The 18,968-nt window shown below is 47.7% G+C and overlaps 1 protein-coding gene across 7 annotated transcripts in view; it reads left to right on the forward strand.

Annotated features, from left to right (window-relative positions):
* Positions 1–18,968, forward strand: part of LOC144108642 (protein SERAC1-like) — a 92,943-nt gene that overhangs the window by 5,684 nt on the left and 68,291 nt on the right. For all 7 annotated transcript variants that reach the window (XM_077641847.1, XM_077641855.1, XM_077641833.1 and 4 more), the window contains exons 4-5: positions 1,839–1,963; positions 16,933–17,058. In XM_077641847.1, coding sequence (XP_077497973.1) covers positions 1,839–1,963; positions 16,933–17,058 — 251 coding nt within the window. The remainder of the gene's footprint in view (positions 1–1,838; positions 1,964–16,932; positions 17,059–18,968) is intronic.

Genomic DNA, 18,968 nt, shown 5'->3' on the forward strand with positions numbered 1-18,968 from the left:
GGAAACTACACGAGTTGAGGCATTTTGGTAAGCCATTAATTACAAAAGGAAAAGGAGAGGCCCTAGAATGGATGGATCCCTGTGGTATGCAATGATTGATTAGTTTTGGGTCAGAATATGTGGCACCAAACCGAACAGCTTGCAATCTATCAGTGAGATATTTACAGATTAGATTAGGCTTTTTTTTGTTCTTTTCGTTTTTCCTCCCAGTTAAAAATTACTTCGCTAACTTGTCCAGAGTTGCATCTATCTTGCGTTTGTGGCGTTCTACTACAGACATCTTCAAGTTTTACCCAGAAGCTGCCAAGTGGGAAACATAGAAGAGGTTCGCTAAATAGATTAATGTACAGAGTCGATCACACTTGTCTAGAGTGCTCGAGGCGTGCCATCTGGGGAAAATAAAGTGGAATTCTAAAGCAGGTATTGACTTTCACTGATAATGGTTCCACTGGAGAGCAGCAGAATAGACACGTGAACCGCACAGGCACCAGCGCCTTACCGCTAGCAAAGCAGGTGCGAAAAGATTTCACTTCATTTGCTCTGCAGCACACCGCCCGAGCGCTCTCTCGACAAGTGTGATTGACTCTGTACTTGTAAGTCTTCGTGGACAGCCTTCTTTTCATGCAGCCGCCATGGTGGCTCGATGGTTATGCAGCTCGGATGCTGACCTGGAAGATGTGGTGCTTGACCCTGGCCGTGGCGGTCGCATTTCGATGGAGGCGAAATGCTAGACGCTCGTCTACTGTCAGTGCACATTAAAGAACCCTAGGTGATCGAAATTATCCTCTATGGCATCCCTCATAGCCTGAGTCGCTTTGGGACGAACCCCATAAACCTTTTCATGCAGACATATCTTCCCTTGTGAAACGTATTTAGTAAGGTGCAGTCTGAGTTAGTTGGTAAACCTTGTTAAAGGCATGGACACAGAAAGACGACAGACAGGTGCTACCTCCACCTAAAGCTTATTCGAAAGATCGGTCGAAATATACATGAACGAAACAAGCACAAAACCTAAAGTTATGCTGTCACATTATTGGGGCACAGATACTGAATCTATTTTTGCGAAAGAGTGGCTGACGACACACTTACATAGCCACTGTCTATCCTATCTCCAACGTATCTAGTATCTCACCTGTGATCTTTGTAGGGTGGCTGTCAGCAACCACAGATCTCTCGATGGTGGTTGCCGCCTTCGAAGTCATAGTAGCGACAGTTAATTGCAATAGTTTCACATACATTGTTGGCATGCTCTCGCAGACAGTCATTTAAACATGATCCAGTCTCGCCAGTGTTGAAGCGACTGCGTGTATTTTGTAGACATTATCCTCCGCACATTCAACATACCTGTCGTCATATCATATCTCACGGCCCACATTTTGATTCCCCAACGGGCTCATCAGCTTACAAAGCCTGCCTAGTTTATGGGTTGATGAGAGAACGTTTGTTACCCTCTGAACAATTTTTTAAAGATTGTGAGACAATACATGGATGTATGCTAGGGCTGCCATCTTTTTCTTTGGCAACCTTGTTGCTGTCAGGCTTCTTTAGCTTTTTGGGGGTGCCCTTTCCAACGGCAGGAAGCACAAGGCATTCTTATATATTTTCAACTGATCTTTCAAATAAACTTAGTTGGAAGTAGCCTTCACACTGTCTCTGTCTTTCTACGCGCTTTATCTAAAACATATTTGTTTTGATTGCTCATTACAGCATGCAGTGAGTTACAAAAGCATGGCCACCACATTCATTAAGAGGCACACTGCTGTTTGAGTATCTTCCTTGAAAATTATGCCTTGGTTGTTGAAGCTGCTGCAAAAGTTCCTTTATTGGCCTCTTCATAGATTCAGAGCTCTGTGAGATAGCTCAGGCATGTGATTGCCAGACAAGTGTGGGACTTGCGAGAACAGCGGGGGCTGACTTGCGGTGCTTCCTGTCTCCTCCTCCAATACCAGATTACATTGCAAAGGTAAGCTCTGTTAGTCTGTCTCACATGCTTGCGAACACACTGCACCAGTCTGGAAGCCTTGGGCTCATAGCTTCCACTGCACTGCAGACAAGTCATGTAGTCGGACGCTAACTCGGTTTTGTATTGCATTTGCTCGTTGTCTGTGCCGTGGATGCCTGCTATGCAGTGCCATCATTGTCAGTCCACTTGACCCTGACCTGTGCCCACCTTGTGACATCCTGCCGGCCCACATCTTGCTATCATTACTCCGAGCGACTTTTGGTTATCTGCTGTGTGCGTTATGTGCTCTGCCCATTTCCTCTTCTAGATCTCGGCTACGATAGCATGTGTTCCCTAACCCGTTATGCTCTTTTCTTGTCTCTTAACGTTGCACCTGTCATTTTTGTTCATAGCTCACTGTATCAGTTCCACCCTCTTTATTAGTCTCCACGTTGACCGTCATCCGCACTCTGTGGCCTTTGCGGCTGTACCATTGCATGGATTGCTGATGAGTTTGCTCTTACAATGCTGGTTAATAACTCTTATGACTTGTTTACCAAGAAAACTAGCAACTACTTCGGGGTGCAGCTGCCTAGTTGCCCAGTGTGTGAGTGTTACTCTTGCCTTGGTGTTGTCAGGTGATATGGAAACAAATCCAGGACCCAACCCTATTCTTGCTCAGTTGCAAAAACTGACTGCTGGTCAGGCAGAATTACTGTCGGGTGTGGAACCTTTTAGAAACCAGTTGGAGGTTACCAATGATTATAATACCATTTCCGACCTGGCCAAATGACTAGCAGACCTTGAAACCCAACACAAGGATCTTTTAATGCTGAAAACAGACATCGAAGCAATACAGATGAGCACTATCGAAACATTTCGCTCCTTACAGGATTTGGAAGCCCACATGGACAGCTGCAAAAACTGTGCACGACGCAATAATCCCTCTGAAACTTTCTTTGCTGAATCAGAACAAGCCATTGCCCATCTCTGTTCTGTGAAAGGGCACGTAACTGTTGACCCTGCTTGCACGGATGAGCGATCCCGCCCTATAATTGTCCAGACTAAAGGAGCCGTTCTTGTGAATGGATACCAACTTATGGACACAATGGAGAATTTTTCTCACCCAGTTAGAAATGCCCAGAAAGACCTTCTTCCGTTTCATGATGAATCCTAGGAAACTGTAAAATTCACTGCTGATAGACCAAATCTTTCTTTATATGAGTACACCAACATATGAAGCTTCCTTCTTGAAAGTGCCACTTTGTCAGTCTTGTATTATCATCCCGAAGTAACGTACCACAGTTAAACGTCAACAAAATACCTTAGTTTTCGTTAACTCGCACACATAGAGTGTTTCCAGGTTGAATATAACAAAGTAAATTTTACTATACTTTTAATGTAACGAAATTTCACAAACCCAAGGAAAAATTGCCGGGTTGCTGAGCGGAGCACGTCGTACTGGAGCATGCACACAAAAGTGGACGCCACACATGGCAGATGTACAGTGCAGGCACATAGTGCACCACCTGCAGTAGAGGCTGTCACGAGTGCCGGCTCGTAGCCCTCACTATTGGCATTACCTTGCCCAAAATTGGCACCGAATGACAACACGCCATCAGTTCCCGAATCTTGGCAAAGGGGCTGGAAAGGTTATCAGCAAACCTGTCGGCCACAACCTCGCTTCCTATGCATGCACAAGGGCATAGTGTGGTCCACTACTCGTAGCAGTACATTAGCACCCCTGGGATCACGCTGTGCTAAAACGTGCACTGTCTTTCATATTTGTCGTGCTAGATTTGCAAGACCTAAAACTTGTGCTTGCGGTGGAAAGGCAAGGAGGTATGGTGTGCGCCTGATTTCATTTCACTGAGGGCATTCTTCTCTCTCTCGCCCAAACTTAGAAAGGGGAGTCTTTATGGCCTGCCGCTACTTCCTTCGTTCCCTGCTTCCTTGGGCAGTGACGGAATGCGCCGTCATGTTAGGTAGTATTGAGGATATGCTTGGGGAAGTAGTCGAGGGTTTGACGGCATACCGTCTGGTCAGGAATCATGTTGATGCTTGGGGACTTGTAAGAGGATGACAGCAGCAAAACCAAAGTTCAATGTGGGTGCGCTATCCCCATCGCCCCTGAGGTGCTCGACTCAGTGTACATTTTTGAAGAACTGGACAAAAAACTGCGCTACAGAAGATGAGACAAGAGAAGGACAAAGACCAGCGCCTTGTCTCATCGTCCGTAGTGCTGTTTTTTGTCCAGTTCTTCAAAAATGCACCAGTCAGCCCGTATGTGCCCTCTTCTGGAGTTCAGTGTACATGCTGAGGCAGTTTGTGATTTCTGGGATCATAAAAAAAGCTCGACCTTAAAAGTTCGTTGGACTCGAACGAGACCGGAAAATTGCTCGAATTAAGTGTTCGAATTATCAAATGGGCGCTAGAATGAGTGGTCATTGTGCCCCGCCGCGTGAGCAGAATTCGAAGCAGTCACATCTGGACTCGTTATTGCGATCTAGGTGCTACAACATGTTTGTGGAGGACGATTCTGAGAATTAAATTCATGCAGTCCTGATGGCAAACGAAATAAATTGATCGGCCAGTTATGCACTAGAAACAAGTGCTGGAATGCATTTGCATGAGCAGCGAGCTTTAGTGCTGGAATATAGGACGCTGTTTATGCTCCAAAACATGTTTATTTACGGGGAAGGGATGTCAAAATTAAATGTAATCAGTGATATGCATTCGCTTGCGCATCTGCTGAGACTCCATCAGCATCATCTGCAGCTTGCCCAAGAGCTCCAGCTCAACGTCCGAGTTCTCATTGGCAGCAAAGTAATGTGCTGCAATATCGAGCGCTGACGCTACTTCACATGCAGTTGGCGGTGGCATAGGCTCATCACTGCAGTCAGCTAGTGCTCACCGAACGTGAGCCCTATGTTGCCTGCTGACAGCATGCAGCCTCAATTATATCAGCGTCACTCAAGGGCTCTGACGTCGCCACACTGCTGTCCACGTAGCTCGCGGCACCAGCAAAAAGCATCACAGCGCCACCGATGGAGTTTCTAAATATTACCTAGAGGGAAGGCTGGCGCCGCCGTCTATGCAAGTTTCTTAAAGAGCCATGAAAGAGCACTTCATCCACCGTGGGAATGCCGGGAAGATGACAAGGCACACTTGGCTTAGCCCTAAAACATGACTACGGCTGCAGAAGTACAAATTTTCGCAAATGATATGTTGCAAGAAAGCGTTGTTTTGCAATCAGTATGTCCTATAATAAAATATGGTAACTGTACATTGCAATAAATGAGCAGAAAATCGGACAAGCACTGAATTTGCCCATGACGAGAGAGGGCTTTCTCTTCATGCCGGCAAACATAGCTAACCGTGGAAAGTAATTTTTTGCGTTTAACAGACACGCCTTTTAGAGCGAATATTCTTGTAAAATAATTGTTAATTCTTAAAATAGTACACTTTAGAAGCTTCCTTTTCCGCTTTCTGAAAAATAGAAACATTTCATTGGTGTAGTCTGCTATTGCGGGACGCTTTAGGAACTATGTCCGTGCAGAGGATATGTTCGTGCCGCGAGAAACTTGCCTGATCCCCCGTTTCTCTATGAGAAACTAGTTTACGCGCACTAAATGCCGGCTCTTGGCATGTCCTGACGTTGCATTTACAAATTTTTCCAAGAAAAGCATGAATTAGGAAGCAAAACCTCTCGTACCACAATTAAGTGACGGCCGTGTTAATGCTGATGAGTGCAACATGTGAGTATTTGTGTGAATTAATTCATGAAGTGGAAGTCATTCCTGCATGCAGTGTGCGGCCACCACCAGTCTTCGAAATGAATCAAATGCAATCCACGACGAGTATGTTAAACATAAGTTGCGCTTGTCGAAGTACTGAATTTTGCGCTTTTAAAGTGTCTCCGAGGCTCCTACGAGAAATGTGCAGAGGGGTCACAGCAGGGGACCGTCGCGTTCTCAGTTCACAGAAAAACAAAAACAAAAAAACTTGTTATCTTTTTTTACACTTCCATGCACAGGTAGCACAGGTTCCCACTGAGCAAAACCCAGCTTGCTGCATAAATGGCTCCCAGTGAGGGTGCAAACGGATTTTAGGGCGAGCAGGCACTAGACACTGTGCTCAGCTCACTTTGAGCCAAGCGCCTTCGGATGCTTCAGATTTCAAGTGAACTGCGTGCGTAGCTGCAGTACATGACGAGACAGTGCATAAAACATCAGTGAAAACTGCAGTAGTGAAAGCGAAACCGGCAACCAAAAAAATCCAGTCCGTAGCACAGTCAACAAGCCGCTAGATGTCAATCCGGTGTGCTGTGTGCGGCGACCGAACCGCCATACAGCGTTGCAGAGAGTAACTCTATGCTGTGTTGTGTACACCACATGATCATGACCCAGCGACCGTGACATAACGAAAACCTGGAATGGCTTGCGCTGAAGCATCGGCGGCGCGGGCTCCGTCAGCGAAAACCTGCTTCGGCATGCACTGGAGCCCGGGCTCCGCCAGCCTCGTGCGCACGGCTTTTTCCTTTTTCATTGTTTTACACCTATAGTAAAATTTCAGCGCGTTGTACTCGCAATGGGGCAAGTTCTATCTATGGGGAGCAGTGTCAACCAGGCGCTCCTAGTTCGAATTAACTGTAGCGAATGCCGCCTTGTTCAAATTATCGGGAGTTTTCCCCCATTGAAATACGCAGGGCTGTGCCGGGACATGGGTGTCAGTTCGAATTAACCGTAAGTTCAAATTAACGAGCTTTTACTGTAACAACACATAAAGGCTGTTTCGCATGCATGCGACAGAGCAGTGATTTTCCTACTTGTTCAAACTTCACGTAAAGGAAGCTAGCAGTCACCGACACCAAGAAAAGCATAGGGGAATGTTTCTGTGTGTTTTTTTTAATTTGTGGGCTGATCAGTGGGGCATTAATTGCATAATTATTTTATGGCTAATTGTTAGAAAGTAGAAGAAAAAAACCACATGCCGCTGGTGGGATCTGAACCCATGACCTCCGAATTTCGCTTATGGTGCTCTCTACCAACTGAGCTATGGCGGCGGCTGACCAGTCTTCTGTTTTTGTGGCATTTATGTTCCATGTAATCTAACCTGAGGAATCGAGACATCCGTGACCTTTCAAGCTCGCCAAGCTCCCGTCTGCACGCACTCACCCGATCGCACATTTTTTTTATTTCATCGCGCAGTTCTCTCTCTTAAGGCTGTTGTCACACACACACTGTTGATGTCTGACCCGCTACTTTATCATTTCTTGGAACCCTTTCCAGAAAAAGCTCCTCAAATTTTAAGTACTCCTCTTGGCATCAAACTACCACAGGTGCATGCATTTCATGCCACAGCAAGCGTCTAAATGGACTAGATATGGTTTAGACTTGTTAGTCTGGATTCATGACTAGAGGAAGCAGCGCGAAAAGATGAGGATGAACATAGAAACTGACAGGACAGGCACCCAACTCCCAACAATTTATTCATCTCCATTCTGTTATCCTTGTTAGAAATGGTTTTGTTTCTGTTATCTTTTACACCTTTGACTTTGATATGTTTCTGTTCCTGTTAACTTGTACTTTTGACTTTACGTTTTGTTTTTGACACTGCTCTGGCTCTCGCTTTTAATTTTGTCCGTCCTGGTCTTGGTTTTGGCTCACAGGGTCTGCTGCGTGTTGAATTCTTGCTGCGCACGTGCCAAACATTCGATAAGGCTATTCATGGATGATGCCTTGATATTGTCACGGTGTTGGTGACAAGACAGGGACCCGGCAAGAGAGGGCTTGGCGGCGCGTCCTTCGGTGGGAGAGACGGCGAACTTCAACGTCCTTCAATCTGCGTGCCACCAGCGTCAACGTCTTTTTGCCTCAGCGCCGCCTGGCATTCCTCCCCTCTTAAAAAAATGCACACAGATGAGTGCGCGAACACAAGCACACACAAGCACACAAGAAAGGCTCGAAGTATCTGGGGGGTCACTGTGCAAAATACGGCTTCATGCGTAGAGCATAGACGATCTCTGGACGGGGTAGTCGACGACTTCTCTGCTGTGAAAGTGCCGTGTCCGGTAGTACCTCGTAATTAATGTCGCTGACGCGCCGCAAGACTTTATCACGACCGAAATAGCGGCAAATGAGTTTTTCAGACAAGCCTTGTCGTCGAACAGGTATCCATACCCAAACCTGGTCGCCGGTATTGTAGAAGACTTGTCTGTCCCGGAGGTTGTATCGGCGCGAGTCTTTATCTTGTTGCTGCGTGATGTGGATTCGTGCTAGCTCACGAGCCTGCTCGGCTTCGTGGGCAAACTTCTCAACGTCAGCAGAAACTTGGTCATCGGTTGCGCAAGGGAGCATTGCGTCGAGCATCGTCTGAACCTCCCTGCCGTAGAGAAGGCGGAACGGTGTGAAACGGGTCGTCTCTTGAACTGCGGTGTTATAGGCGAATGTCACGTACAGTATGATCATGTCCCAAGTCCTGTGTTGCACATCGACGTACATCACCAGCATGTCCACCATGGTCTTATTAAGCCACTATGTCAGCCCATTTGCCTGCGGGTGGTAAGCAGTAGTTTTACGGTAGGTCGTACCGCTTAGCTGAAAAATTTCGGCCATCATCTGGGAAGTAAAGGAGGTCCCTCGGTCGGTAATGACATAGGTCGGGGCGCTGTGCCGAAGTACGATCTGATTTATGAAGAAATCCGCAACCTCGGACGCTGTGCTACGAGGCAAGGCTTTGGCCTCGGCGTATCGAGTGAGGTAGTCTGGCAATGATGATGTACTGGTTGCCACCCGACGACAAAGGGAAAGGGCCGAGAAGGTCCATGCCGACCTGATTGAACAGGGCACGTGGTGGTGCAATAGGTTGGAGGAGCCCTAAAGGCTTTGTGGCCGGGGCCTTACGGTGCTGACATTGCCGACAGCTCTGCACATAGCGTTTAACAACAGTGGCAAGTTTGGGCCAGTAGAACAGCTGGCGTATTCTGGAAAACGTGTGAGAGTATCCCAAATGGCCAGAGGTTGGTTCGTCGTGGCACGCAGAAAGTATTTCCTCTCGAAGTGGGGTCGGCACGACAAGGAGGTACGCTCGTGAACTGGAACCAGGGTTCTTCTTATCGAGCACGCCTCGTTGCAGGGAAAACAATGACAGGTGTCAAGAAAAACATTTAGGAATGGTGACTGGTTGGCCTTCCAAATAATCGATGAGGGGTCGTAACACTGGATCGGCACGCTGCTGGGTTGACAACTCGGAAGAATGGATAGTCCCAAGGAAACTGATGTCGTCATCAGTGTCGGGGGTTGCGAGCTCAACAGGAGCACGAGAGAGGGTGTCGGCGTTTTCGTGCTTATGTCTGGGCTTATTGATGATGGTGAGGTCAAACTCCTGCAGGCAAAGGCTCCATCGCACCAGGCATCCAGACGGGTCACGCAGGTTGGCCAACCAACACAAGGAGTGGTGGTCAGTGACCACTTTGAAAGGGTGACCACAAAGATGGGGGCGAAATTTCGCAGCGGCCCAAATAATGTCGAGGCATTCTTTCCCTGTCATGGAATAGTCAATCTCTGCGTGCGACAGAGCGCGGCTTGCATAAGCGATGACTCGTTCAACGCCATCCTGGCGTTGCACGAGAACCGCGCCGAGGCCGATGTTGCTGGCGTCAGTGTGTATTTCAGTGTCACCCCACTCATCAAAATGGCCAAGAACGGGCGGTGTTTAAAGACGCAGGCGGAGCTCGGCAAAAGCCACGTCTTGCTCGTGGGACCAAACAAAAGATGTGGTGTTGCGGGTGGGGCGAGTCAGCAGTCCTGCAAGGTCAGCGAAATTTTCGATAAAACGCCGGTAGTAACTGCAGAGCCCTAGAAAGCGCTGAACAGCTTTCTTGTCACGTGGGGGTGGAAATTCCGCAACCGCTGCAAGTTTGTCGGGGTGGGCCTTCACGCCGGCGACTCTGACGACATGGCTGAGCAATTTCAGCTCCTGGTAACCGAAGTGGCTTTGTTAGGGCTTCAATGTCAGGTTAGCTGAACGAAGGGCTTCGAGGACCGTCCGCAGGCGTTCATGATGTTGACTAAACGAGTGGGCGAAAAGCACCATGTCGTCAAGATAGACTAGGCAACACTGCTATTTACCCGCAAGGACAGTGTCCGTCATCCGCTGAAAGGTCATCCGCTGAAATACCGAGCACGCCGAAGGCGGTCGAGAGAGTCGTCAATACGTGGCAATGGGCAAACGTCCTTCTTCGTGACTGCATTCAGTTTCGGGTAATCGACGCAAAAACGCAGAGTGCCGTCTTTTTTTTTAACGAGGACGACCGGTGAGGACCATGGCTGTTGGAAGGCTGGATAAGGTCATCTTCGAGCATCTGCTTAACTTGGGACTTAATGACTTCGCACTCTGTAGACGATACGCGATAGGGGTGTTGACGGATTGGGTGTACGTCATCGTATGTCACGATGTGCTTGGCTATGGTAGTTTGACACACTTTTGACGAGGAGGCAAAACACTCTCTGAATTCGAGCAATAGTGCACACAGCTGTTTCCGTTGGCTGGTTGACAGTGCGGAGTTGACATCGAGCCTCTCGAGGGAGAAAGGAGGCTGCACTGGTTCCGAGGAGAAGCACCCGGAAACATCGGAGATGCGTTCTACAAAGGCTACGGGAGTACCGCGAAAAAGATGCCGATGCTCGTGCGTAAAATTGGTCTCAAGTATCTGTCACTGGCCACTATTAAGATGGATCAGACTGCGGGCCACGCACACGCCTTGCGTCAGCAGTAATGAAAGGTTGGTTTCGGCGATGGCGTCACCGTCGTGAAATGGTTCGCACTCAACCGCAATGAAGGCGCTGGTTCGAGGCGGAAGGGTGACAGTGTCCGTAGAAACTCGAAGTGTCTGGCTTGGTTGCGGTGCACTGCTGAGGGCGACAGCATTCTCAGTTGAAAATGTGACCTTGTTATCGCGTAGGTCAATAATCGCCCCATATTCACGCAGAAAATCGACACCTAAGATGAGGTCGCGTGAGCACTTATTCAGAATTAGACAGCAGACAACAAATGTGGACCCCCCGATTTGAACTCGGGTGGTGCACATGCCGAGAGGTGCAATCAGACGACCGCCCGCAGTGCGAACGTGTGTGCCAGCCCATGGCGTGAGAACCTTTTTGAGAATGGTGGCAAGCTGGCTGTTTAGAATCGAATAATCAGCACCAGTATCTAATAACGCTTGAACGTGGCGACCATCCAGTATCACAGGTATGTCTAAGAAAAGCCGCTCGCGAGTTGGAGGCTCCGGAGGGGATGATCGGGCACAGGCGTCGTTGTCTGCAGGCTTTGCCGCTGGGAATCGTCAGCGTGGTGTGTGCTCTCTAATGGCGCCAGTGCGTCGGAGGGATCGTAGAGTGCGGGCTTTGTAATCGTCGAGGCGCCATCATGTGTCAGCGTCAATGTGTCGAAGCGAGCGGGTACTGCGGACCTCGAAGCGTCGTTATGTCGAGGGAGCATCGCTGTGTTGGAGTGAACGGTGACCGCGGACTTTGGAACCGTCGAGGCGTCGGCATGTCGTGTCCGCTTCGTTGGGGGGTCCCCCGCACAACGATGCCCAGCAAGCCCACCCCCTAAGGTCGCTGGCTGCAGTTTTTCCCGCCGTGGGCTGGGCGACCAGCGTTGCGCCGCCGGGAAAAAGTCGCGGTAGATGGTGAAGGACGACCCCTGGGCGATGGGAATCGAGCCTGCTGGCGACTAGACTGAAGCCAACGTTGGTCTTCAAGGAAATCCGCGACGTCCCGGGGTCGTTCACCATGGCAGGGTTGAGGAGAATTGGCGGGAAAATCCTTCGAGGCCCAGACGGCGGTAGGGGCAGTGCCGATACAGTTGACCTGGTTCGCCGCAGTGATAGCATAGGGGGCGTCGGTCGGATGTGCGCCACACATCGTCTTTGCGCGCGGACGGTCGAGGAGCTTTCACGTACTGCAGCATGGGTGCAGGCGGCCCCGGCACTTCAGCAGGAGCCGGAACGAAGGATGCCGAAGCCGGAGCAGGGAACCGCAGGGCTTCGGCGTAGGTGAGACGAAGTCAGGCGAGGCAGGAGGAGGGGATGAACGAGCCTCATTGGCAGGAAAGGACGGTTGAGCGCTTGCTGCTCCTCCTCGCGGACAAAGGTCGCTATGGAGCTTGGAGCTGTGGGAGGGGCCCCATACTGCTGTCGGAGTTCGTCGGGCACAGTTGAACGTATGAGATCGCGTAGCAGGAAGGCGTCGGTGCCGTGGAATGGTAACTCGCCGGAAACGGAGGCAGAGGACATGGGTCGATCGTACGCGGACACTCTTTGCTGAAAAACCGTTTCAATCGTGGAAGACTCGGTGAGAAACTCGGCGACAGTCTTCGGAGGGCTGCGGACAAGGCCAGTGAAAAGTTGCTCCTTGACGCCACGCATGAGATGGCGTACTTTTTTGTCCTCGGACATTACAGGTCTGCGCGCCTCTTCACTGCGCGCCTGAAGAGGCGCGTCATGTCCTCTGCGTAGAGCGTTCTGCCCGTTCGCGACGATCCGAGCTGCCGTATGTTTCTAGGAGACGACGACGGAACTCACTCCAAGAGGACAACTGGTCTTCACAGTTTTCAAACCAGGTCCAAGAGCAGTCGTCTAGACTGAAGTAGACGTTCCTGAGCTGGGCGGCGTCATCCCACTGGTTGAACGTGGCAACTCGCTTGTTGTGCTGTGACCAGTCTTCCACGTCCTCAAAGATGTCGCCATGGAAGGACTTCGGGATGCCTGGGTTCTGGAGCGTGAAGTAGGATGCAGGGGTCGTGCCAGGCATTGAGGCGGCGCCAAGTTGTTCCGAGGACATACCCGATGGGTCAGGCTCGGGTGGTAAGCCTCGAAATGGCGGTGAGCACAGTGGACGGGTGTCTTGACGGGTATAGGACTGGAGCGCTGGCTAACCTTTGGGGTACGGGACATGAGAATGATCCCACCTCCACCAGATTTGTCACGGTGTTGGTGACAAGACAGGGACCCGGCAAGAGAGGGCTCGGCAGTACGTCCTTCGGTGGGAGAGACGGCGAACTTCAACGTCCTTCAATCCACGCACCACCAGCGTCAACGTCTTTTTGCCTTAGCACCACCTGGCAATATGAAGATTTCTTTGCTTCGTTTGCTTTTACTGTTTTTCAGGTCTCACTTGGGTTCTGGCTGGCATTTTAAAAGCTGCTCGTTGCTCTCAATAAATTGCTGGTAGTTCGGTGCCTGTCCTGTCAGCTTCTGTGTTCGTCCTCGTCTTTTCGTGCTGCTTTCTCTACTCTTAAATATAGCTACTCGAAAAAAAAAAGGACAAATGCCAAACTCTGCTCACTTCGATCATTGCTCTTTTATGTGCAAGCCTGTGCAGCATAGTTTTTCTGTTGTAGGGTCCTCCGGTCAAACAGGCCTTTCATTTATATATGTCTGATGTCAGTGACATTGCAGCGCCTCCTCTCTAAAATCTTCACGGTAATGTTGGAGACAGTTCAATAATAGCGGTAGCATACTCTGCTGAGAGTGTACTGTCACATGAAAGCTGACATATTTTTCGGTTGTGAGCAGTCTTCCTCTCACCCTCTTTGAAGTTTTTTTGTCGTTTGTCTGAATTACTTACTTTTTTTCTTTTCTTGTGTTTAGCACTTTTGCTGCTTGCATCAAACTAGCTTTTTGCTTTCATCCACAAAGTCACATCCACAAAATCTGGCCTGACATGTGTAACACCTCGTTTTCCAAGCTTTTTACATGGGCTTCAAGACACTTTTTAGCTCTCTCGTCACTTTATTTGCTGCCAGGAATGGATCTGTTTCAATTTTGTTTGTGATCTTTGATAGTTGGTAGAGCACCGTATGCAAAATTTGGAGGTTGTGGGTTTTCATCCTGCTGTGGCATGTGGTTGTTTTTTCTTCTAGTTTCTAATCATTTATCTTTCAGCTATAAAATAATTACACAATTAGAAATAATAAAAAAAAAACACTTTCCTTCGTTTCGGTGACTATTGGCTTCCTTCATATGTACTATGTCTTAACGGGACCTCCATTTTCCTACCTTTTTCTTGTCGGAACTTTGACGCTCTGTCCGCTCTGAACAGGCTTTTGCGCTTCAGCGACGGACATCGCAGCCGTTTTTGCTTGCATTTAAAACAGCCTTAATGTCGTTCACAGCAAAGAAAGCATGGAAATAATGGACCACTTTCACTGTACATAAAGGCTTTTCCTATGGGTGATCCAGCAGCACATTTTGGAATACTTTTTGCAGGCTATGAGGAGAATTTTGATGTAGTGAAATTTCAATGTAGCGAAGTAAAGCGCAGATTTTACCGACTTTGTTATATCGAGGTTTAACTGTAATCCTGACTGAAACTTGGCTTATGGATGGCGTCACTGATACTGAACTCGTCAGACCTACCAAATTATAATGTTTTTCGCAGTGATATTGCTATGCGTGGTGGTGACATCCTTGTTTGATAACCAGTTATCATGCTATGTTGTCCTTGAAAATTAACACAACTCCCCCCCCCCCCCCATCTTCTCGATCCCTTCTTACTATATTATAGTTACGAGGAGTGATTTCAGAGTCGAGTATAACCCTATGCAGCCACGTTTCGGTGACTACTATTATGTGAGGCTCATATTCTATGATTGCGCTTTCTAATTCAACAAGTTTATTTAGTATGCTTCTGGCATTCACATTTATGACTTTGAACGGGTTTGACCCTGTGCTCCTGCGTCAATCGCTACTCCCAGAAGGGGTATGGCATTTGTACCTTTGCTTTGTAGTTTCGTCGCAGACGTAAAGGATTTTGTTCACCTCCATCTTATCGAATACCATCTTTACCTTGGCCCTGTTTTTCCTTTCTTCTACAGTGCAATTCCAAAGGTTTTCTAAATATCATGCACTCTTTTAGAATAGTACTCTGAAATGCTTATTTTCCCTTGTTTAAGCTTGTAGCAGTTATTCAAAATCTTAGTTTTTTTCCCTAAAATCACCAATCCTAAGGATAACTAGACGATGCTTACCAGCACTCAGCTTACCAAGATGGTGTATTCTCTTCTCTCCGAGTTTTGCCTCAAAGACATTGTCATTTACTTTTCTCAGCAATGTTTCTTCATTTTCATTAGCTTCTACCAGTATACCTTTTACAATCAAGTTGCTATGCCGGGATTGCTTTTTCCAAGCCGTCACCTTGTATACCTAGTGTAGCAATTTCTGCCTGAGAATCACTCATAGTAGTCTCGATATTTGATGGCCTTATTTGGGATTCTTCTGGGACCACGAGCTTCGCTTCGATGGAAACGAGTCTTGTTTGCATTTTCACTATACCTGCCTCAGAAGATGTTTGTTCTTCTTGAATTGGAGTAACTTTGGCCAAAACATCTTTTTGAGTTTTGAGAATTTCATTTAGGATGGCTTCAGAAACAGGCCCAGGGTTTTTCTCTACATCCCCCGAAAGCTTCAGCACCATGCATGCCATTGAAAAACAGTCACAGACACAATCAAGCAATACTTGTGGACACGGCAGCACAACTAGACAGGTAGTCACCACGAAAGCTGTATCTTTTTGCATAAACCTGCACATACAAAGACACTTGAGGTGACATCGTCATGGCAGGACTTCCGTGTCCACTGATGATCGTTGGTCTGGGCAGCAGATTTATAGCTGTCAGGCTTCGTGACATATGATGATGGTGTGACGTCACTGTGCTCATCGAAGGTGCGCAGAGGACGTTTTCTACAAGGCGATGATCAGCCATACCTGGTGCACGGCGAGGGGCGTCGGCGGTGAATGCAGGAAGCCGCCACAGCGTTTAGTCGATCGGAGCCGGGGAATCGGAGTGCTGCTGTCCGATGGCCTTTATAACCGGCACTGTGTCAGAGACTAGAATCAGGATTGATGCGCAAACCTTGATGCGCACATGGACATCGTCACGGCAGGGCCGCCGTGTCCTTCCTCTTGACCAAGTGGTAATGTTTTGCACAGGTTGTGCACTCTTAGTGAGAAGACTGTTTGACACCTTTCCTATCATGTGACCAATTTATGTTTTGAACAGGTGGTTCACTCTAAGTGAGGAGATGGTTTGTCACTTTTTGCTGTCTTGTGACCAAATGATGTTTTGATGTCTGTTGGCCAGTGATGATTATGAAGCATTATTTGATATCTCCCGCTGATTCTCTATTCTCGATGTGCAGAATTTTACTCTTTTTAAGGCTTTAGCTATTGCGAAGTGTACCACGATCGTTCTGAACAGCTAAAGTTTACTGAACACGAACATAAAATGAGTTCATTGCAGCCTAGCGCATGTGTGCAAAGATGCCAACATGGCGGCACTGTACACTGCTCATTATGTATCCAAGATGTGTCTGCTGTTTCTATAAGATAATTGCAGATACCTTTGGAAATTTCTTCTTGTGATCACAGAAGAGCAGCCATAACTAAAACTTGGTCTCTTATAGGGTGGTAAACGTTTTCTCATTAATTTGTAAGCTGTAAAACAGAGTTGTGTGCATTTGCATTCCAGAGCCAGGCATTTGCAGCCACTGAAAACTGATTACTGAAAGCGTCAGCAGCGTGTATTTTGGAATTTAAGCATGCCGCAATATCATGGCCAAGCTTTTTTTTTCATGTTTGCCGCTATCATGAGAGCATGCTCTGAGGATTGTGCTCGGTGGCAAGTTGCCAGTAATGAGCACTGCCTCCGTGCTTGCTCCTTGTGGGTAACACTCCCTTGTAATCCACCACCAGTGGAAAATTGAACAGTCAGTTTGCACTTTATGCAGACGCGAAATGTTTGCTTGCCAGCCATGTGCATGAAATAATCACTGCATGGTGTGGTGTGCGCAATATGTTCCCCCTTTATATTGCCACTGCGTGCACTTGTCCGGTGGATGTTTGAGGCTAAAGTTTGTGTTCTAAGTATATTTTAATTTTCAGTTTTGAAATATTGAAAGCATTGCTCTTGCTTGTGCTTTGCAGGATAGCCTTCAAGACTGCATGAGAATGGTTCTTTCAAGATTACCAGAAACGGCACCTGAGTCCTGCATCACCTTCTTCACAAAAAATGCGCTGCAGACGAAACTGCAGTACTTCGATGCCCACCATGTAAGCTAGTTTGCGTGAAACTATTTGGACTGTTTTGCTGCCATTGTAAGTGTGCGTCCAGAAGTAGCAAAAATAATTATCATAACGAGTGGTAATACAATTGAGCTGGTTGCAAAAAAGTAATATGCAGCTTTGATGGTCCCATGGTCAGCGACTGCATGAAGGCCTTCTGTTGTGTGCGAATAACCAGCCAATAAATCAGCATGCAGCAATGAGTACAGTAATGCATATGTCGGCGAAGAAAAATGCTTGGATGCTACAGACAAGGTGCAGACAAAGGGAAGGGATAAAGGTGATTGCAAGTTGTGGAATAGAACATTTTGCATGTGCAGCCTCAGATGCAGTAAAATTAAGTGAGGAGGGGTAGACACTTGTGAAGAGTCACGATAGCTGATACAAGTTTTTTTCAGTTTTTTTGAATATGACGTATTCCAAAATGAGAGTGCTGTAAAATGAACCTGTGGACTGAGGTTGGGGTTACCTGTGGTAAGGTGAAATTGCTGTTTGGTGCAAATCTCATGACACGAGCCGTAAAGTAAAACTGCCTGAATTATGCTCCAGGACGGAGGGTGTTGCTGCATGACCGAAAGTGTAGTGTTAGCTGCACAGGTTGTGGGTAGCAGGAAACAAGACCTGTCTTCTTCGGTGCATGCTTATTGAGTGACAAACTTTTGTAAGGCCACGGAGCTGATTTCACCGCCTGTGGTAGCCAACAAATACGCATGGGAAATGCATCTGCTTCTCTCATGCCAAGTTGGCTTCTCCTGGAGTGTCGCTGCATATTTGTCTCGGGTGTCCTTCTAATGACGTGCGATTGTTTTAGCTCCTACAAGTAAGAACCCAGATTTGGTGAAAGACAGTCTCTGTTATATATGACAAGCATAGTTTTGGAAAGGCTAAATCCTAAGTGAAATTAAATTTGTCACTCTAAAAAAGACTACTTTGCAACAGTCCACAGAGAGAGGTGGCATTCATGTAATATAATAGAAAAAATGATTTTTAAGCTAAAACTTTGAAAAAGGGTGGCTGTTTATAGCAAGTTGAAAAAGAAACACCCGAAACTACCCTCCTCTGTTGCCGTGGGACTTTGGCAACTTTCTGCTACCTGTTACAACCACAGATATGCCTTGTGAATTCGTCACGTGAAATAACTGCACTGTGAAGCAAGCAGTTTTTGCTTTGCATCATCTGCCACGGGCTGGTACAGCTGCAGACTTTCCTCTCATTCCAACTGTAACAGCACCCAAAAAATGCATGAAAGCTTGCTTCAGGTGAGGGGTACATGTTTGTGCATCCAATGACTGCACAGCCATGCCATACACGGCGTTTGGCTGTGGCGTTTGCCACCATGGCTGAAAAACATCTTTTTTTATGGCTTCCCATTCTTCAGCAAGTCATCATCCTCACAAAAGAGGGCGGACTGCTCAGTTCTTTCAGAAAGTTTTCCCCAAGATACGTTGTGGTATGAATCATTTCACCGTTCATTGTCTCTAAATGACTGATGCCTTGGGCTCCGACTGCAATGGGACAAAACTAGCTATTGGCGACCTGGTCCTCGAAATCCTTAGCTCCCAAATGGGGTGACCTTTGCAAACATCTCCATCAGTGCTCATTGGTGACCAGAATTTCACTGGGGTGCACCAAATAAAAATGTGCAAAGACAATAAGGAAATTTCTGTCATCATTAACCTGACTACGCCCAGTGCAGGGCAAAGGCCTCTCCCATATCTCTCCAGTTAACCCTGCCCTGTGCCAGCTGTGCCTACCGTATGCCTGCAAACTTCTTAATCTCATCCACCCACCTAGCCTTCCGCCGCCATTTGCTATGCTTGCCTACTCTTGGAATCCACTCTGTTGCCCTTAAGGACCAGCGGTTATCTTGCCTTCGTAGTACATGCCCTGCCCAAGCC

This window comes from Amblyomma americanum, chromosome 1, assembly GCF_052857255.1.
Source record: "Amblyomma americanum isolate KBUSLIRL-KWMA chromosome 1, ASM5285725v1, whole genome shotgun sequence".
NCBI lineage: Eukaryota > Metazoa > Arthropoda > Arachnida > Ixodida > Ixodidae > Amblyomma > Amblyomma americanum.